This window comes from Anneissia japonica, unplaced genomic scaffold, assembly GCF_011630105.1.
Source record: "Anneissia japonica isolate Jap-2015-1 unplaced genomic scaffold, ASM1163010v1 scaffold5280_len750649_cov202, whole genome shotgun sequence".
Taxonomy (NCBI): domain Eukaryota; kingdom Metazoa; phylum Echinodermata; class Crinoidea; order Comatulida; family Comatulidae; genus Anneissia; species Anneissia japonica.
In genome coordinates this window covers 214,520-237,009 of record NW_022703058.1, presented here as the reverse complement: position 1 = coordinate 237,009, position 22,490 = coordinate 214,520, and the positions used below count along the sequence as shown (strand labels likewise).

The following is a 22,490-nucleotide window of genomic DNA, read 5'->3' as shown; positions in this document are numbered from 1 at the left end:
CTTATTATGTAGCCCCAGATATTCCATACTTTTTATATATATTCTGTCTTGTATAATTGTAGTAGGTACACTATACTGTGTGCACATGCCAGGGACAGAACAAAACATAAAGAAGATAATTAGCTTTATCAAAAGCTATAATCTTTGTCAGTGATTTTATACATGAGAGTGCCCAAAACAGAATCTATATCTGAATGATTATACTTAATCCTTAACTTTCATTTCATTCTAATTTTCTTTTTCTTGAAAGAGCTTAAAGGCTTGTAGTTGTAAGCACTTTACAAAAGAATAGTTTAATTTACAAATTTTTCATTTGGCAATAGGAGCAAGGTCAAGAGAAAGCCAGTATGGATATGAGTATTTTCCTGAAATTGCAACGGCGACTTAAAGATCTAGAGAAAGACAAGAAACAGTTGGAGCAGGATTTAGAAAAGAAAGATAATGTAAGCAAAGGACGTTCGGATAGCTTAGAAAATGAACTCCATAATACAAATCTACAGGTTGGTTCTACTGTCATAATTTAATAATTGTTGTTATTGTCGTTTGTTGTTGATGGTTTTGTTGTGTTTGTTGATGTTATGGTGTTGCTGTTGTTATAGTACTGTTAGTGTATTATTGTTGTTTTATGTGCTTGTTATAGTGGTGGTGTTGTAGTAGATGTAGCAATGCCATAGCATTATTTTGGTATTGATGCTTTTATGGTAGTGTTTTGATTATTATTGTGGCGGTGGTGTGGTAAATGTTGTTGTTGATGGTTTTGTTGTGTTTGTTGATGTTGTGGTGTTGCTGTTGTAGTATTGTTGGTATATTATTGTTGTTGTTTGTTGTGTTTGTTATGGTGGTGGCGTTGTAATAGATGTAGCAATGCCATAGTGTTGTGGTATTGATGCTTTTATGGTAGTGTTTTGATTATTATTGTGGCGGTGGTGTGGTAAATGTTGTTGTTGATGGTTTTGTTGTGTTTGTTGATGTTGTGGTGTTGCTGTTGTAGTATTGTTGGTATATTATTATTGTTGTTTGTTGTGTTTGTTATGGTGGTGGCGTTGTAGTAGATGTAGCAATGCCATAGTGTTGTGGTATTGATGCTTTTATGGTAGTGTTTTGATTATTATTGTGGAAGTTGTGTTGTAAATGTTGTTGATGGTTTTGTTGTGTTTGTTGATGTTGTGGTGTTGCTATTGTAGTATTGTTGGTGTATAATTATTGTTTTTTTGTTTGTTGTTGTGGTGGTGTCGTAGTAGATGTAGTAATGCCATAGTTTTGTTATGGTATTCATGCTTTTAAGGTAGTGTCTTGATTATTATTGTGGTGTTGTTAATGTTGTTGTTGGTGGTAGTGGCGGTGGTGGTGGTGGTATTGTTGTTGCTGTCATAGTAGTTTTGTTGATGTTGTGGTATTTTTGATGTTCGTTTTAATGTTTCTGTTGATGATGGTGATGTTAGGATGTTATGTTAATAATATTATTGTTGACGTTTTTATTGTATTCACTGTTATAAATTGACTTTGTTGTGGTAGTGGCATTGTTGTTAATAGTGCTGTGTTTGATGTTTGTGTTGTTGCTTTTGTTGTAGTGAGGAACGTTTTTTCTTGTTATAATTTTAGATTTAATATACAAGTAACCAAATTTAAAAATTGGATTTTATTATACAGGTTTATTAGTATTATATATATTTAAAAGATTATTTTTGATTTGACCAACAGATCCAACGACTAAGAGAAGAAAATACTAAATTGAAAGGGGAAGTAGACATGTATAAAGAGTCTTTAGAGAAAGCAACAAAAGGTGATACAACACAAGCTATCAAAGTTTACAACCAGCAAATTGAGGTGCTAAATCTAGAGAATGAGAAACATCGTGATGAGATCATCAGATTAAAGTCAGAGCACCTTACCAAACAACATAAGAACTCAACAGAGGTGGAGGATGCAGGAACCAACACTGATCGTCAACTGTACATAGACCAAGCGGCAGAAGATTTGAACCAGGATGGTGATCTAGAGATGGCTTATCAGTCCTTGAAAATGACCAATCAGTAAGTAAAAAAAACATTTTTAATTTGTCTCTTTTATTTTATTATGTTATCTTCCAACTGAAAATATTTGTGTTACTAATTTAAGGTGTTTTATATTAATTTATATTTATTACTGTATGTTATTGTTGCTATGCTATTGTTCTGTTGAAGGGATATAATGAAAAATGCTACTTTTATATCAAGGTTCTCACAGTTTCTGTTAAGTTTATCCTAATTTTTATTCCTACATATTATTTATACTTTCAGCATATTTGCAGTTAAAAATGCTTTATTTAATCAATCAATTTATTATGTCTTTTTGTAAATTTTGAAAATATCTGACAATAGATTGTTTATGTTGATAAATGTCAAGGTCGTAGATTTGTCTGGTTGGAATCTTAGATTTTACAAGGTTTTTAATTTTTTTTTTCAGCTTTTAGATGATTTTCATTTCTATAAGGATTTGAACTTGTATAAATATGTTCTTATAAGTTACTATACATGTATGTGTAAAATGTCATCTGTATTTCTACTTAACAAATACAATCTATGACTCTTGCAAAACACTGATATGAGAGATATAATTAATAAAGATAATTTCTAAAATTGATGATATAATGAATATTTAAATCCACTTCACATTAGATAAGAAAAGTTGATTTTCTAGAATAAGCAGCTTAGCTCAGATTGGTGCTAGCACTAAACTACAGAGATCCTTTCATACCTCCAGTCCTAGTTCAGTTCCATCCTGGTCTCTTCTTGTAGTTCAGCTGGAGGGCTGAAATGCAAGTTTCAGCAGCACACCTCATTTTAGTTAAAATCTTTAGACTGTTATTTCCATGTGTAGGAGATTGCCTCCTGGTGAGTATATTTAGGGACTAAGACCAGATTGAAATCGTGAATTGCTAGAAAAATTCAGTACTCTTACGTTTCGTATTTTTTACTAAAAGACTTAACAGAAGGTTGGTGAGGGGTGAACTTAATTTAATTGTACCAATATCAACTGCTCATATTCTCACATAGAAAGAATAATTTTTGTGGAATAATACAGTAATTTTTGTGGAATAATTTAGACAGCAATATAAAAAATTCAAGCACACTAGAACTTTTTAAAAGAAACATAGTAATGCAATAACCATTAGTATGTATTATATATATTTGTTTTTTCTTTGTACTAACACTTAATTATTTTAATCTAACACAATTATTTTGTTTAATGTCCATACGGCCTCGTGGAAGAACACCCACTTGGGTGAACGAGTTTTTTGACCGTTATAAAATAAAGTTGTTATTATTATTATTATTATAAAGAGCATCACAGTTTATTCCTTCTCTTCTTAGTAACAATTATCACTTGGTGGATAAGTCTAAAATATTTAAAGATTCAGTGCTATTTTTAAAAAGATAAAAAAAATCTTCAACACTTCAAGTATTCAGTTTAATTTACTTGGCAGCTGCACAATAAGAGCAATTGGTCACTGTAACCTAGGTCAGTTTAATCTATGATGCATCATTGTAGGAGATATCTGTTTGCCTTTGTACTCTGTGTGCTACCTCTCTGCTACCATACTGTAGGTGTGTTGCCACACTGCTTTCATATTCTGTAGTAAGTGTACCTATATACTGAGAGAGGCAACAATGTCTGATTCAGCACCGTTTTTTCCCCATTAATCATAAATGTAGTACAGTGTCGCATACAATTTCTTCACCAGTTAGCTTGAATGTAGAAAATCGTACGCTAGATTCCACTATGTGAATGTTCAGTGGGAACAAAATGGCGTCAAATTTCAAGCTGTTGCCACTCTCAGTAAATAGGTACAGTAACTGTTATCTATGTGTGTTCTTGCTTTCATACTTTATGTGTGCCACCCTGCTTTTATACTGTGTGTGCTGCCACCCTGCTTTTATACTGTGTGTGCTGCCACCCTGCTTTTATAATGTGTGTGCTGCCACCCTGCTTTTATACTGTGTGTGCTGCCACCCTGCTTTTATACTGTGTGTGCTGCCACCCTGCTTTTATACTGTGTGTGCTGTCACCCTGCTTTTATACTGTGTGCTGCCACCCTGCTTTTATACTGTGTGCTGCCACCCTGCTTTTATACTGCATGCGTGCTGCTACTCTGCTTTTGTACGGTGCTTCCACCCTACCTTGACACTCGCTGTGTGCTGCCTTTGCTTTTATGCCACCTTCTCTTTGTGCTGAATGTGTGCTGCCACTCACTACCACCCTGCCACTACTGCCACCCTGCTTTTTTTTTATGTTTACTTCTAATTTTCTGTAATGTATGTTTACCAACAGGACTTTCCTTGTCTACTGTATCTTGTTACCACTCTGCTTTTACACTATGTGCATTCTTTAACCCTGCTGTACATCTACTGTGCTAGTTTTTGTACTTTGTCTGCTGATATTGTACCATATTTTGTGGTACCATGTCATTTCTACATTGCACCATTATTATTATCTAATAAATTGATATTTCATTGGTAGATTTTGTTGTGCTTTGTATGCGCATTGTTAGTATATATAAATTATTGGACTTGCCATAGGTCCTTGTTATAGCTTCCTTCATTCTGGACAGTGCCGCCAACAAGGAAATAAAGTTGGGTCATTGAAACAAGCCGAAAAAAATGAAAGAAATTGAATATGGGATGCCAACTAAATTTGCGCAATAAAAAGTAACCCAAATTTATGCCGTGAACCCAGGCTAATAAATCATTTCCATATATTCTTGTCATAACTGGATTGAATTTTAAGGCAGAACAAATGTTTCAACAATCTGGCGCAAATTATAGCCTAAAAAATCTTGATCAACTATGACATGAGATATAGACTTCTATTGAGGCAAATAAATAAAACAAAGTGTTTTTGGGCACTATGTAAAATTCAATCAATGAATTTGCATTTAGAGATATTTCAGTTTGATAGTTACATAGGCTTAACTTTAAACTTAAAGGATGTTACGACCATGATTAAGCGAACATTAGAACATGTGGCAAAGTAAAATTAAAATTTAATTGTAAATGTGTAATTGTAAATTCATAATGTGGCTGAAAAATTTATGCTCCCATCTTCCAGAAAACATGTGGTGTGTAAATGAAGTTTTATTGCATGTTGATTTAATTGTGTGAAACTTTTTTTTAATGTTACTTTAAAAGGCAAATTGGATTTTAGTAAGCAAAAAAATATTAACACAATATACTTATTAATGCATTGCTACTGATAACATTATTTTAATATATATTAAGGATGTGAAAACCTAACAATTATTATGTGAATGCAAAAATAATACTATGTGCATCTTTGTGTCTATGATGGCTGCTCTGTTGTATTTATAGTAGGTAATGTATTCCCTCGTTTACTGTGTGTGTTTTTGTCATGTTAGTTTAATAACAGCACTATCTGCCAGTCAGTCTAGTTTACATGAGACTGTACATAAATATGGAGATCTAGCGGGAACACAAAATGAACTTTTGATACAGAAATTGTGAGTAGTCTGCTGCATTGGTTTACTCATCATCCAATCACATTTCTTCTTCATCCATCTGTGTCTTTGCACTGTCAAACTCCATCTATATCACTACTTCAGGAAAGTTTAACACTTAACACCATTTTGATTTTTTGTTAACACTTTAAATTTCTAATGTAGTAGATTGTTGGATCCTCATTATAACAATGATTAATTTAACATTTAGTAAAGGTTTCGTAATTGCTTGAGGTAAATTAGGTGTTTCAAGGTTTAGACTATGCCAGGCTTCTAGTTTGCAGTGTCTTCATAAATTGTAGTCAGTAAAATAGCGTTCTTCTGCTTTGCTGGATATTTTTTAACTTGCTGCTAATCAGCCTAATAGTGTATTTGTCCACAGCCATTTTTCTGTTGAGGAATATTTACAATCAGAAGGTTGGTAGTCTACGGCTGACCACTTTTTTTTTTCCATGGGCAAGGATGGGTACCTGGGTGGTAGGTTATTGACGTAGTCTGTGGATTGGTCTTTTTGAAGATACCATGCTAAAAATCTTCCAGCCAACCAATCAAATTTAGCGATTAAAAGATGCTTGCAGGCAGTCCTGATGGTAGGGGGTAGTAAAATTATTGATTTTGAGTCCCAAGCGAGGGGTGTCCGATACTTAATGCTGATAACGCTCTTGCTAGCCTATTCATTTCAACCGTCCTAGATGACAAAAACATTTTTTTCACCACTCGCCTAGCCACCTCACTTTGCTTTTGATTTCATTGCCCAACCTCATATTCATAAGGAAAAACATGAGAAAATTTGCTGCTTACAGTCTTGAAGCAAGGGAGATTGTTTAGGGCTTAGTTTTGTCAAAATCTTTCCAATCATTTGTTACGAGGTACAGTATGCATCTAACATTATCCAGTTAAATAGTATAAGAAATAATGTGGTCTATGTCCCAGGGTTGGGTCTCAAATCATCTTTGTTGCTATTTGTATAAAAATGAAATAATTAAAATGTTGGCGAGGAATGACTAATCTAAGATCATAAACTCATATCCCATAATGGATTTAGACACTAAAGAGTTAACAAAATAACATTTTTAAAATACATGAAAAGTATAATTTTAATTTATGTACAGTATATATTTTAAACTGATTATAGTATTTTGGTAACACTGAAAATCGAAGTAAAAGTTTTTTTAAACCTAAAAAATTAAAATTTAAAAACTATAAGTGAAGTTTACGCTATAAATATTTTACTTTATTTAAATAGAGATATATAACAATAAATGGTAATCTAATGAAGGGTTACACTATACATAATTTCATATAGTATAGTTTAATGATATTCAATTTCAAACATTGTATATTATTATTTACATACATGTGTTTCTGTATATAAACAATTATCTAAATATTTTGTTCAGATCAGTTAAATTTACTTTATATCTTGACAGTGTGTATGTTGATATAATCGTTGACATACAAAGAGAGAAAGATCATCATCATGAAATAAAAATACTGTAGGTTGAATATTGATGCTGACGGTGAATTTGATGTGTATAATTACTGTAGTTCCCAAGCCAGGGGTGGATCAAGAGGTGTCCAAAAGGGGACCCAATCGACAGAAAACACTACCTTGGGGGTGGGGGTCCAGGAAATTTTTTTTTTTCTAGCAGCCCATAAATAACGTCTAAGGAATTTTGGACAATCATTTCTTTCTTCTTTTTTTTTTAACTTTCCAAAAGGAGGGGTGGGTTATGACCTGGCATGCCCCTTCCCCTCCCCTAAATCTGCCCCTGCCAGCTATAATTTTTATGCAAAATGTTCTAACCAGGTATAACTATTTTAACTTTCAAAGGTTTGGTGAGGAATTCTGCACTTTGTCAGACCTGCTGTATGTCCTAGCCACCTCTTTATGAAGCCACGGCTAAACTTCTTTGCCTAACTAGGCCTGTAGAGTCACAGTTGGCTTGCATTTTATGGTCCCTTGGTAAAATACCTCCCAGGTCAGCACAATTATATGCTTAAGGGGTGGGCTTATACCCATCCCGGTGATTTGCATCAACATGGAGAGGGTCTGTAGAACTTGTAAAACAGTAGTGAGATAGTGCTTTAACTTTCAATTCAGGAGGTTCTTGGTTCAGAGATCAGTATGTGGTGAAGATGAGCCAAACCATTCACTTGTTGCAATTCTTGTTTCAGAGATAATGGCCAAAACATGCTGCAATGTCAACATTTTTTAATCTATTTTATTGGACTAAACTAACCTTTAAATGATTTTTTTACCATTTTATGGCTCTCATTGGCTTGTCTTTACCACATATTCATATGAGTTATACACAAGTGCTGTAATATGGGAATATCTGAATCAGGTCTTATTACATGTTTACTGACTATCTTATAAACACCTCTACACTGTACGCAAGTGTTTTAGTAACATGTGACCAGTAAAGACAGGTGGTCAATTTACACGTGTATAACAGGTGGTCAATATACATGTTACATTGGGAATGTAAAGGAATTCAGTATACAGGTGCTGTTAGTGCATGATATGTGTTTAATATACAGTACAGGGTCTAAAACGGTATCATGCAATTAGTATGATCAGTATTCTTATAGGGTGCATATTTGTTTTATTTGGGCATTGACTGCATGTTGCATGGTTTTGAATTTCATATTCAAAGGTTTATTGTCTTTAGACCAATTTTAATACTCATAATGCTTTCTTCCGATATGATAATGTTTGTATATCAAGAATGGTGTTTTAATTAATATATTTTTATTTTACTTTCTGATTATTGTTACTTTTCATGTTTATGTTGAAATTATTATATATTCAATTTTCATCAGCATTTTTGTAAATTTGTTGCATTGAATTCAAATTAGTTCTGCAAAAATAAATGTCTCTCATGCCTCTCATTTGCAATAATAATAATATTAATAATGATAATAATAATAATAATAATGTAGTTTTATATAGCGCCGTATCCATCTAATATAAGATGCTCAAGGCTCTTGATATGTGGACTACTCGATCAATGACTTTCTTCACCCCTAAGCGTCCCTTCTTTTCTGTGCTACCCGGCAACCCTTTACCAGCAACTTTCGTCATCCACCACAGGATATATCTCAACTATCCGATTGGTCCCAATGTAAGTCTTTATTCTAAACTATCTTTAAAACAGTACCACAAAAACTTGAGTTGATGCATTGACATCCATACAGCTAGTTCAGTTGTCTACAGATACATATTTCCTAGCTGGATTTCAACATAGTCAAATTCATACCAACAACCACGGTTCTCTCAACTACAGCTGTGCAGTGGTTTCCCAGTACCAAAGCTAAGGTTGTCATTTTACCGATTAGTATAGTGATCTAAAATAGAACTACCAAGGTACTCTTTAATAAGGTCTGTACTTTACATTCTACCACCTACCAAGTTTACCCTGTAACCAGTGCAGTTGTCAATAGTAGAAACTACCAGTGTTCCCTTAAATCAAGGCCATACTTGATATTCTTCAAAGTAGCAAGGTTACTCTCAACTAGTACAGTCGACTACAGTAGAAACTTCAGTTTTCTAACCAACTCAGAATAGTATTTGACATTCTACTATAAAAAGTACCCTCAACTACCAAAGTTTCCTTCAACCAAGACCATACCAGACATTCTACCAAATTCAAAGGTTACCCTCAATTATAGTAGTTCAGTTATCTACATTAAAAACTACCAAGGTTCCCTTACACCAAGTCTGTACTTCACATTCTACCAACTACCAAGTTTACTTTCAATTAGTTGAGCAATTTACAGTAGCAACTACCAAGGAATTCCCTTCAACCAAGTGAATACTTGGCATTCTACCAAGTACCAATGTAGCCATCAACTAGTACAATGATCTTCTGATACAAATTACCACCGCTTCGTTCAACCAAGCTAGTTATATTGACATTCTACCAACTACCAAAGTTGTCCTCAAATAGTGCAGTGGTCTACCGATACAAACTAGTTTTTGGTAACCAATTCAGTAATCTTGATATTCTTTCGAACTACTAAAGTTATCCTGAAATAGGGCAGTGGTCTAACAATTCAAACTTCCAAAGTTTCCTCCAAGTCAGTAATCTTGACATTTACAAACTGCCAAAGTTTTCCTCAACTAGTGCAGCAGTCTACTCATACAAACTACCAAGGTTTCTCCAGTAATCTTGACATTCTACAAATTACCAAAGAAGTCCTGAAATTGTGCAATGATAAAGTACCAAAGTGTCTTTCAACCAAGTCAATTGTCCTGACAATAATTCATCCTACCAAGGCTACCCTCAATTAGTGCATTGAACTACCAATGCTTCCTCCAACCAAGTTCAATGCAAGTGATCAACCCATACTATACTGACAGCTGAGTGCCTCCACATAATAGCTAAGTCACAGTTTCCAGAGTTTTTCGAAGTATCAAAACCTAATAATGACAAAGATAGTGATAAAGAATAGAATACATAAATTTAAGTTTAAAGGCACTTGATAAGATACAATGTCATAAAATTAGGTTATATGGATACATTAGTGAAAATTGCTATGAATACTATGGCTTATCTTCGGAAGCACTCAGTTGCATCAATCGTTGTGTGGCATTCCGCAGTGTCAAAGAGGTGCCACATGGTGACATCAGGAACATACTGTAGTACTCTTACAAACGTCTGCTTTGTCTAGGTATTGGTGTTTATACCTTTATGGTTGCTAATGATTTTTTTTCTTTCTTAGAATACTAGAAAAAGAATTGCAAGCTCAGACAAAGAATCATGAACATGAAGTAAAACAGCTGAAGGAAGAATTGAAAAAAGTGATGAAAGACAACAATAGACAACAAGAGATTATAGGAGAGGTAATGTCAAATTAATATTAATGAAATCAGTTGCAATCAAATCAATATCAAATGTCTGTATTCAAGTCAATTGCAATCAAATCAGTTGCAGTCAAATCAGTTGCAACCAAATCAGTTGCAATTAAATCAGTGGCAACCAAATAAGTTGCAACCAAATCAGTTGCAATCAAATCAGGGGTAACCAATCAGTTGCTATCAAATCAGTTGCAACCAAATCAGTTGCAACCAAATTGGTTGCAACCAAATCAGTTGCAATTAAACCAGTATCATATCATTTTCAAAAAAGCCAATATTGAAATCATTATCATTATCAATAATTTCTACACTTTTCCTTGCCATGAATATTGCATTCATTTAGTAAGTTACATATAATTGTACTTTATAAATAGCTGTTGAAAGTGAATTTTGCTGAATTTGTTTTTGGTTTCAGAATTTGAAATTAAAACCAGAGGATCGTGTGAATGCCATTGCACAACATGAGATAACCAGATTGACGACAGAAAACATGGTAAGTATAATTAGGTGACTAACTCAACTGACCTAAGTGATCTGTTTATTAATATTCCCTCTTACTCTGGGTTAATTTAGTATGTGACACACATGCTAAACTGTGAGGGAGTAAGAATATGTCATTGCAGTTAAAATTAGATTTAGACAAAGAAAGTTTTTTTGGCTGATGAGCAAATTTTGTAACTCTAGCCCTCAACTCCTGTAGCACATTTTCATTTGAGCCATAAAGAATTATAGTGCAGTATCTAATATACAGATACATTACTTTATAATTTATAATCTATTGTTGGTTTAATTACTTTATTATTGTTTTAATATCAATTTACCAATCTAACTTATCGTTTTAACATTAATATTTTATAGATATCTCCTTTAACATACAAGTAATTAATTCTTGTAATTTAACACTAAATATTGTTATGTGACAACTCTGGCAAGATAGCTTGAAACTAGAATTGGACATGCTCAAATACTAAATCTATTGTGTTGTAGGAAACAACTTAACCATTTCTTTATTTATTAATTAATAGCAATTTGAGGATTTTTATTGGTAGTTATAGTGACCATAAGGAGGTATAAAAAGTGTAAAGGTTTTTGCAAGCACCTTGAATTTTTCGTAAGTTTGCTTGCGGCCCTCAGTTTTAAATCAAAATTTCAGTTGGCCCTCATATCCATTTATATGCACATTCCAGATTCAAATTCAAATGTTCTTTACTGGCAATTTCATAAACAAAATTGAAGAGTAAATTTTTTTTTTAATCAGTACAAGAAAAAGCACAACACAGAAACAAATTAAACCTTCAAAGCTAAAAATTGGAAAGTTATGAAATTCACAATTTTTTTTAAAACGTTAATGTAAGATTAAAAATATAAAATCCATAAAATTAAAATTAAAATTTAAGCAAACAAGGAATTATTAAGATAATAAAAATATTCACTGAAATTAAATAGATTGTTTTTCAAGTTTAAAAATTCTGATGTCTTAACTTTTTAACATGGAAATCAAAAAAAAATTTTATATTGGACATCCGGCACATGCTTTTGCCAGAGTAGGTCACATATAATATCTGTGTAGTCTAAATTTACTCACAAAAATAAACATGTAGAATATATATAAGACGTGTAGTAGATATACCTAATCTGCATGATATAATAATATATCTTTAATTTGATTTGTTTTCCTCTGTAGCACATGCGTCTTTGTGTTAGGGAGAATTTGGTATGATGTATTATAAATTATTGTATTGTTTTAACATGTGGAGTAAAAGTTGTATATACCTCATTTTGTCGCTACAAAGAAAATTGGCACCAATTTCATATTTTGGATGAACAAATCAGATTTTGTTATAACATTTATTCAGTAAAAATGGTGTGCTCTGAAATCAGAATTGTATACCCAAAATTAAAAGGCAACAATATGCTTAGTAACTTCAACTATTGATAGTTTCAATCCAAAAGTAATTAGAAGGAGATTGGCAGTCTACTTTATGTAAACTGACATAAGCATAATTTACCTGATTTTAAAATGCAATCTGATGTTTCTACTACACAGATTATGACTTTAAATCAATCTGTTAATTTCCCAAATAAAATACAAAATTTCTGTTATAGAGCAATTTTTAAATGTTTTTTTTTTCACCATTTTACCTTTAGTGTTTCCCTATAACCATTGCAAAATGTTCTACTTAAAAAAAACACAATTGTTAATTCTTCTCTAACCATTCCAGTATCACCATCATCATCATCATCATTATCATCATCATCATTGTTTCCAGTATTTTTTTGCTTGTTTTAACCATTGTTGTTAACCAACCATAGCAAAGACAAGTATATCAAAATCAAAATTAATACAAAGAAAATATGGACTGGCTAGCAATTTCTTTACTGCAATCTACTAAACAATTATTTTTTTACACTGTTGTTATAAATCGTATTTATTATTAATAATATAGTTGTTGAATATTTTGTGTAAATATAGTTGTAATGTTTAACTTAGCTGTTCTTGATATGATTGTAAAACTACTAAAAATGTTCAGTTTATTTAAAGTGCACTTAAAACTATGGTGTGATCCTCACATTATGTTGCCTACTTGTTAACGTGCCTGTATGTACTAGCGTTAGTCGCAGCAGTCTAAATATACATGTTTAATTCATAAATGTAATGTCACAACAGATGAGAGCGTCATAAACTTTGTGTACAGATAGTTATTGTGATCGTTGTGAAAATAATTTTTCAAAAGGGCAGCTCTGTTAAGGAAAGTGTTCTAACTTCAGTTTAAGGGGGAAAAAAATTATTTAATGCTTGATTATTAACTGGATAAAATGAAAAGAAATTCAATAAATGTAAAATGGATTTAGAAGACAGATAGTTAGGAGCAGTGCCGAGACTGAAATTCGGTTCCTAATTATTTGAACGTTGCTAACAATAAACTCAAGGAACACTTTCTCTGTGCATTCTAAATGCTATACATGTTTATCTTTTATAATTTTTTTAATAGTTAAATGAAGTTTTGACAATTTGTTAAAATGAATATCTTGAAATTCTTTTTTTTTAAATATTTTAAATTAACATTATTATTTATTAAATGCTATTGATTAAATATCTGATCATTAATATAAATATTCGATGTACAATAATTCTTCTGGCTTCTGTATCATATTGAATGTAATTCTTGTAATTTAGCATTTATCTAGGTATTCAAATAGTTTTTCCCACCTTTTTTTAGTTTTTTCACCTCTATCCATGTTAATCAGTATTTTGATTGTAAAATCAGTCAATCAATTCTATTTTTAACATTTAAATGCTATAATCTATTATCATTATATACAAACATTTTATTTGATATATAAATTTATTGTTCGATGACTTATTGATTTAAGGATTTGATGGAACAAAATGAATATCTTGAAAAGAATGTTAAGAAATTGAAGAAACAGTTGAAAGCAGCTCACAAAAAACTCACGTCAGTCGGTGAACTAGGTATGTTGTTGCAGAGTATTGGTTAATTTTTATGATAAATATACGATTATAATCATAATTTGTTCATTCAGAAACCTGTGATGTGTTCCAGTGTTTACTATCTCGTGACAATACAAAAGATTTATAATCATAACGTGCAGTGTGTAACATAGAAAACTGCCAAAAAATACAACATATTTGTCAGTCTTCTCCCTAAATGACAATTAATTTTGATTCTGAATTGTTATTTTGTAGCTCCTAGTATTACGCCTACAACAGACTCTCCGGTGGCATTACTGCCCAATCATCATGAAGGCACACCAAACCACGGTCCAGCTGTACGGCATAAAGAACGGGATCTAATGGGAATTATAGAGTACAGTCCCGATGATGAGCCTCGGTTGATCAAGAGCATTATTCTTGGTAAATGCGTAACCACTGTACTCAATACTATTGTGTGTAAATACTGCAGAACCGTCCTTTGGGGCACTATTAGGGGAATACCCCTTATCCTAATAAAGAGACACTTTTCTGGTCCCAAAGTTATCACCATAATAGTGGTTCAACTGTAATTATACAGTAATATACATATCTTATAGACAAGAAAACAACTGTTTGGTGTACACCATTAATGCTTAAGCTACTAAATTTGATAGTCTAAAAAGCAGAACTATTTGACCAGAGCAACTCATCTAGGGGTGTATCCAGAATGTTTCAAATATGGGATGGGGAGCACAACATTTTCAGTATAGATAAGTAAGTAGCACTTATTTCAATACATAGCATTGATATGCATTGAAATTTTAAAATTTAGTGGCAAAACGGGGGTGGGGGAATGTGCTCCCCGTTCCCCGTGCCCCCTACTGGATCCGCACCTGCATACTGTCAACTTAAAAGAGGTTGACAATGGAGAAAGCATGTTGTCCCAGTTAACTTTTCTCTGCATCGATAGATTATCTTATAGGATGCACTAATGGAGCTCTAACATTTTCATTCAATTTTTATTTTTACTTTGTAGACTTTAGGCCTAAGATGAATGATGGGTATTTGCCTGGTCTGCCAGCATACATCATTTTCATGTGCATCCGCCATGCTGATTATACAAACAATGATCAAAAGATTAAAACTTTACTTACTGGTGTCATTAATAGCATCAAGAAAACAGTAAAGGTAAGATGTGTAGTCTGTAAATTGTATACTTCATTCATCACCTGATAATGCAGAATATAATATATGTATGCAGACTCATTAATTGTGTCTTATGTGGTAGACAAACATAGTACACACTTGATGGACCCTTCGGTTTGTTATACCCGAGAGTCATACTAGGTTCTGGTTCTTACCCGTGTCCTCACCTGTTCCACATGCCTGTTTCTCACATCTGGTCCACACACTTAGTTCACATATCTGGACCACTCACGTTGTTCTCACACCTGTTCCATATACCAGGTTTTCACCCCAGTTCCATGTACCTGCCTCTCATACCTTGTCCACACATTTGGTTCGCTCAAGTGGCCCTCACACTCGGTTGTCAAACCTGGTGCATAAACTTGGTTCTCACAACCGGTCCACAATGTCCTCACACCTTCTCCACATGTGGTCCACATACCTGGTTATCACACCTTGCCAACACATCTAGTTCTTACACAAGATTCACATATACCTGATCCACATACCTGTTACCCTATAACTTGGTTTCCACACCTGGGCTGCACACATGGTCATCACACATTGTTCGCATACTTACAAATTTTCTTTACAACAAATCATTTTCAACTAAAATTGTATGTAAAAGTTCATCTCAGTGTGCTGCCCTTTTGGCCTGTAGATCATTATGTACATTTGTTCCCACACCAGCAAATTTCCTGTTTACTTATAATATTCATGTATAAACTTGTTTTTAATAGAAACATTTTGAGGAGTTCGAGTATGTGTCATTCTGGTTGACCAATACATGTCGTCTACTACACAATCTTAAGCAGTACAGTGGAGAAGAGGTAATAGGCAGTGTCTGTTTTATAAACCATACATAATTTCAAACATGTTTTCAAAAAAATAATTATACTCATTTAAATAATTTGTTATTTTTACTTTTTAAAGATAACCACACAATTTCTATTAAATCTTTGCTATTTGTGTATGTTAGAAAAATTATAACATTTACATGTATGACCAAATCATAAGTTCCGTATGTGCCTGTTTGATCCTGATTTTGCATTGTGGTCACTTGATAATTATGAGATCCCTTGCAATAATATTTTATATTACAATCTTTTAATATTACATTTTTCTAAATGATATCTATTATATCTTTTGTGTTGTTTTCTGTGTGTTGAGTGCTGCCATGATAGTGTATGTATGTGTATGTATGTATATGTATGTATATGCATATGTGTATATATATATATATATATATATATATATATTTATTTTGTGTTTATATTTTGGATTTCTATATATTTTTAACTGGTGGCCACGGCTTAAAGTTTTATTCTAAACTTATTTTGGCCTCCTTCCACACACTTATTCTGTAATGTACTATTATTCTTAGTTGGTTTTACTATTAAGCTTTTGTTATGTATGTTAATATGTTCATGTGTGTGGAGAAATAAATTAAACAAACAAACAAACAAATAGTGGCACTTTTGTGTACTTTTTGTTATCCTGGGTTGGCAGCACTCTTTGTTTTTGTTTCTGTTTTTATTGTCTTTTAATTGTAATTTTGATTGTAATTTTAACCCGAAATAAATTTGAATTTGAATTTAGATGTTTTTAGTACAAAATTTCTATTACATATAATTACATTTTGCCTTTTGTGTCTTAAGCTGGGCAAACACTGCATCGGTGACCGTAGTGCGACAAATCCCTTTCCATTGTTACGTTGTCTGCTGTTTTTAGGAATATAAGTACTAAAATTTTAATTTTTCTATCTTTTGTTCCTAGAACTTTTCTGCACAAAACTCAGATTTCCAGAATGAACACTGTCTTCGTAACTTTGATCTGTCTGAGTATCGGCGTGTAATGAACGACTTGGCCGTACATATCTATCAAATGCTAGTCAGAATCATTGAGAACCAGGTCCAGCAAATGATAGGTAAAGCTAAACAAAATTTTATTACATCTTGATGGAACTTTTTAATTAATAAATGTTAAACCATTTCTGTGTATTTTCCATTGTGAAAACAAGTGTATAGAAAGTAGATTTGCACACTGGTGAAATAATCTCTATTGATCCTGCAAGAAAGTGTGCAGCCTAGGATAGGGTAATTCGTGGCCAAATACAACACACCCCCTTACATGTTCCATACATATGTGTATTCTTGCTATGGCTGCTCATGGGAGAATGTACCTTTTTGCTATGTCAATCAAACAGAAAAACTGACCAATCAGAGCCTTTCACAAACACACATATTTGCATAATGTTTGCATTGTTGTTTTGTAGGACCTCAGCAACATTATCCAAGGAATGGGGTTTCGCAGAAGGGTCCATTCTCTGATTCAAAACAAATTTTAATTGTTTTTTCTAGTTCCTGCTATGCTGGAGAGTGATAGTGCTGGATTGACTGCCAATAAACCTACAGGAATGAGAGGCAGAAGCTCTAGCAGTGTCAACAATCCGCAGCAAGAAATGAGGAACGTCTCCATCGAGTCCATCATTAAACAGGTGCGATTCAAGCCACACTCAATTAAATAGATCAGTTTGAACACAGAATAATACATGAAGGGCTTTAGTTTTGACTGAACTTTTTAACTTGACATTTAATCTGTCAATTCAATTCATTTTATTCAGTCTATTATAAATTAATATAACAGAAATGTGCTTTGAAGCTAAGCGATCAAACATACATAGTTAAAAACAGACTTTAAACTTCAAAATGTTCCAAACAGAACAGTAAAAAACATTAAAACGATATATTATTAAAACATTAAAATACAGTAAAACGTATTAAGGGATATTAATAAAACATTAAAAAATATTATTAAAACATTAAAATATATTATTAAAAAATTAAAAGACAGTCAAAAGTATTAAGATATATTATTAAAACACTGTACGATGATAAAATACAAAGAATGATCTATTCATTTTTGTTTTGTTTGATTTAATGAATTTATTTTTACAGTTTAAGAAATTACATGTTTTTAAAAATCACATTACTAACATATCTTCAAACATCATGGCAAATATAGGAAAATGGATGAAACAAGAACAATTTGAGAAAATCTCACTTTAACTGTGGAACTAGTGATACAAGCACTCTATAAAACAAACATTACACAAACAGTACTAAACATTGCTGTACAGTATGATTTAAAATGTTGTTTTTATTTCAGTTGTCAATTTACTTGGCTGTAATGAATTCCCACGGTGTGGACCCTCAATTGATCCGGCAAGTTATGAAACAGGTAACGCTATAATCGCTAATTCATATAAGATATTCAAAACTTTAATATGATATGGTGACAAAATATTTTTATTATATTATGGAATAATGCCTGACCTGTTTTTTTTTTGTTTTTTTTGTGATGTAGACTTTCTACCTTGTGACCTCGACAACCATTAACAATCTGTTATTACGGAAAGAGATGTGTCATTGGTCAAAGGGTGTGCAGATCCGCTACAACTTGAGTGAGTTAGAAGAATGGCTACGAACAAACAACATGTTTGACCAGGGCATGGAAAACATACTGGAACCACTTGTACAGATAGCACAGTTGTTACAAGTCAAGAAACGCACCGATGACGACGTCAAGCTGATATGCGATACATGTAGTATGCTTACCACTACTCAGGTATAGTTATATTTTAATTGTTTCGTCCCAAATAAGTTGATTCTGAGAGAATGTGTACTATTTTGCTATTGATCTGCATAAATCATCCCAGATGGAACTACTGTATTGACAAGCAGCTCCAAATGCACCACTAGTGTATTAGTTGCTGCCAGCATAGGTTTTAATCTTTAAAAGCCTGGACCTGACTTTTTCAGGTGTAAATGCATTCCATTAGGAAATTTAGGATTCATTCCTGTCTCACACTCATCTTCCCCATCCCTTCCTGGAAAAAAAAAAATATTGTTCTTAAATGTTTTTGTAATGAAACAAATTAATTTCATGAACATGAACTCGTTTTAATCCTAATTTGATTAATTTGTAACTATGTACATTTTTTAATTTTTGTAAGTTGATTTAAGTTTTTTTTTATGTAGTTATATTATATCTATAAAAATATAAAAAGGACGTGTGTAATTAAATGCCTGCAGTTACGAATACATAATTTAAGATGTTTTTTTATTTGGTAGATTGTGAAAATCCTGAGTCTATACACGCCAGATGAGTACGAGTCAAGGACAGAAATGTCTTTCATTCGCAAAGTTCAGCACCGCTTAAAGAACCGTTCGGACATGAAACGTGAAGCTCAACTGTTGATTGATTCCAGACACCAAATTCCTGTTACATTTCCATACAATCCCTCATCTGTACTTCTTAATGAAATTCAAATTCCTGCCACATTCAATATAAACTATGTTCAGTGTATATAATGTGGATTACAAATAAGATGCCAATTGTCTGTTTTGTTATAATAATTATATTTTATCAGTAATAGTTGAATATTAATATATTTATGGTGATGGATATATGATAACAAAATGGTCAATGTTAATATTCATAGTTTAATAATACAGTAGGTCTAAATATAGCAATGTATGTTGCGTGAAAAACTAAATAATTCTGTAGTAATGTGTTGTTGATGAAGTTAAAGATGTTGATAGATATTTGTTTGGGTTGGTCCAGTAACTGTGCTCTGCATTGTTGTCAGATCCGTTGAGCGAAATCCCTCTCAGCTGAGTATCGCAATTTTGCCAGTTGAAATGAGTGATATTCCTGACAAATGAGTTCCACATTTGTGCATAATCAATTAAGCAATGTCATTGCCTTTGTTGAACATTATACATATCGTAACCTCAAGTGTTTCATAATTTTTCAGTCATATCAATTTGTATTATTAAAATTTGTGCTTAACAACTATAAATTAACATTAATAAATTTTTGGTCTCGTTGAAGAGATAATTAAATGATCAGACAAAAATGAATCATGTTCAACCAAATTTGTTTCTGTTTTTTAATTTGACAGTTGCATATGCTAGAAATATTAATGTATGCATAGTATTTGAATAATAATATTACACAATTAGATTTAGTTGAAAGATTATCAAAATCCAAAATTACCTGTTATGAACTGTAATGAATTCTTGAAGTGTAAACCCTCATTTTGTTAAGTTATGTAACACTATCATTAATAATTTATATAAGATATATATATAATATATAAAATAAATTTCCTAATGTTGAGGTATAGAAAGATAATTCTTGTGTATTGTTTGACCAAAAATTTTACTTTAGGTTTCTATGCATTTTTGAAAATGTACATATATAATATGATTTATTTTCATTAGTAATGTTCAGGAGTTTCCAATTACACAGGTATTAGTGAATTACCAATAAACCAATTCATGTTTCAACTTTGCATGCTCATATTAAGGTCAGTCCCCATAAAGAACATGCACACATTGCACACAACATAGGTTTATATTGATTGACCTTGGAAATGGGTATGTGCAGTTCAAACTATAAATTGGCTTATACAGATGTTAATGAAATACCTATATACAGGTGTCCATTTCCCTGTATACAGGTACTCATTAGTTATCTGTATACAGGTATACATAATTTAACCCATCTGGATCATCTTTATGTATATTTCCTGTGTTTTGTTTTACCTCGATAGTGAATTCCATATTTAAGATTTTATATTAAAATGGGCTTATGTAAATGTTATGTTATACTATTATTAATCATTCTGATAGAAGTTTTTTTTTAAGTTGCACTATGATAAATTTCCCATTATTGGTTTTAAAAGAACAATGTATAACTTTTATTTCCTAAGATTGATAAAACTGTCGTTTTCTTTGGCATATCATGCTCAGAGTTTGTGGCATATTCTGGCTGTTTTAAATTTAACGAAATCGTGTAGATATTGTTGAAATATTTGGGCTAAACAGAAGCTACCCTAAAATCGCATTATCCAAATTGCTATTTTTTTGTGATATAATATATGTATATGTATTAGTATTTATGATGTATTCACTAATGATCTGGTAGAAACAGAAGTTAGAATAGTCACTTAAATTATCAGTCCCACTGAAGATGCTAAATGACAGGAAAAATATATGTATATTTAAGTGAAATAAGAGTATAAACTTAAATAAACACTGCCCTCATGTAATTTTGTATGGATGTATGTCATATGTAGTTAAATGATATGGAGTTGCCCAGTCAAGATATATACCCACCCCTCCCTTCAAAAAGAAAAGCAATAAACTGTAAGGGCATATTATATTGTCAAGGCCTTCAAATGATATACCAAATGGTTTAGTATCCCTACTTTGAAAATAGTACATACTAATATATTAACATAATTTTTTATGATTATCTTCATGATTGACACCTCATCCACTGCTTCATGCAGTTTCCCATCTTGTTATTCCATATTTTGTATCATCTGAATTGTTTAGCACAACTGAAATATTTTCGCAATTCGATATTCCATGCTCCAGAGTTACTTTACATACATGCAATATTATTACTATTAGATGATCCGAACACTCCCAACTCCTGAGTTTATCCCTTGTACCAGGAGTATTCCTGTTAAACTAGGGTGTTCTCATTACCTGATTTTCCCTTATAGTTGAGATATTCGAAACACCTTGAATATTTGGCATACCTTCGGCTCGTATCTGCACAACTGGGGATATTCCAAACCTCCTAAATTTTTCCACGCACTTTTAATTAGATTAGATTTCAAGTGATAGATTAAACACTCGGGATATTTATCACACAAAACCCAATCTAATATTCTTCATATCAAAGACATTTTCTTAGGTTATTCAGTTCCAAATGTTAGCACGTCTGTTAAGCATCTTTGTGATAATGATGTTAGTCTTCCAAACAAGTACAGGTGTTACATTGAATATTATATATTTGTGCAAGTTATTCAACATGTCATGTAGCTTTCTCCAATTAAAATGACCAGTCAATTTGCTTTGCCATATATGGTATGTGTATTCAATTAGTGATGCGTACGGCATCATCATGGTATTTATTATGCAAGGATAAAAAATATATGTTTACTAATGTACACAAAGAAGGTTAAATAAATTCAGTAAATGGATAGGACTATTCTACTGTTTATTGTGTGTTATTGTTTGTACTGTATATACATCAGTGAGTATAAAAAAAAATATAATTTCAAATTTTGATAATCTTGGTTGATTTAATTTGATTATGATTATGTGAGGATGATGATGGTTATGAGTATGAATACAGTATAATGATGATTTTGATTATCATGATGATAATGATTATGTCAATGATAATGACAATAGTGTTGTGGCACCAGCAGCCAAAACAATGATATGGACCTGGCCTAAATTGTTTTTGCTATATTTTAATAAATTTGTGTTCCACAAGTCAATCTTCAATGATTGTACATCGTTTTTTCATTGTTTTTACATTTTATTTTACTTGGAGCCTACATGCAAATCCACTCTTACAGTACAAAATAGACTTGAAATATATCAACTACTTATTAAAATTTACACTAAAAATATGTAAATAAT

General features: G+C 32.2%; 1 protein-coding gene across 7 annotated transcripts in view; it reads left to right on the top strand.

Annotated features, from left to right (window-relative positions):
- Nucleotides 1-22,050, top strand: part of LOC117104253 (unconventional myosin-Va-like) — an 84,351-nt gene extending 62,301 nt beyond the window's left edge. For 5 of the 7 annotated variants that reach the window (XM_033244969.1, XM_033244971.1, XM_033244968.1 and 2 more), the window contains 14 exons: nt 324-500; nt 1,702-2,033; nt 5,396-5,497; nt 10,223-10,343; nt 10,774-10,851; nt 13,734-13,833; nt 14,068-14,235; nt 14,831-14,982; nt 15,720-15,809; nt 16,756-16,906; nt 17,340-17,476; nt 18,148-18,219; nt 18,346-18,606; nt 19,113-22,050. In XM_033244969.1, coding sequence (XP_033100860.1) covers nt 324-500; nt 1,702-2,033; nt 5,396-5,497; nt 10,223-10,343; nt 10,774-10,851; nt 13,734-13,833; nt 14,068-14,235; nt 14,831-14,982; nt 15,720-15,809; nt 16,756-16,906; nt 17,340-17,476; nt 18,148-18,219; nt 18,346-18,606; nt 19,113-19,352 — 2,181 coding nt within the window. In that variant the 3' untranslated portion in view covers nt 19,353-22,050. The remainder of the gene's footprint in view (nt 1-323; nt 501-1,701; nt 2,034-5,395; nt 5,498-10,222; nt 10,344-10,773; nt 10,852-13,733; nt 13,834-14,067; nt 14,236-14,830; nt 14,983-15,719; nt 15,810-16,755; nt 16,907-17,339; nt 17,477-18,147; nt 18,220-18,345; nt 18,607-19,112) is intronic. The other 2 variants (XM_033244974.1, XM_033244972.1) reach the window with 1 other exon arrangement.
- The last annotated feature ends 440 nt before the right edge of the window (nt 22,051-22,490 follow it).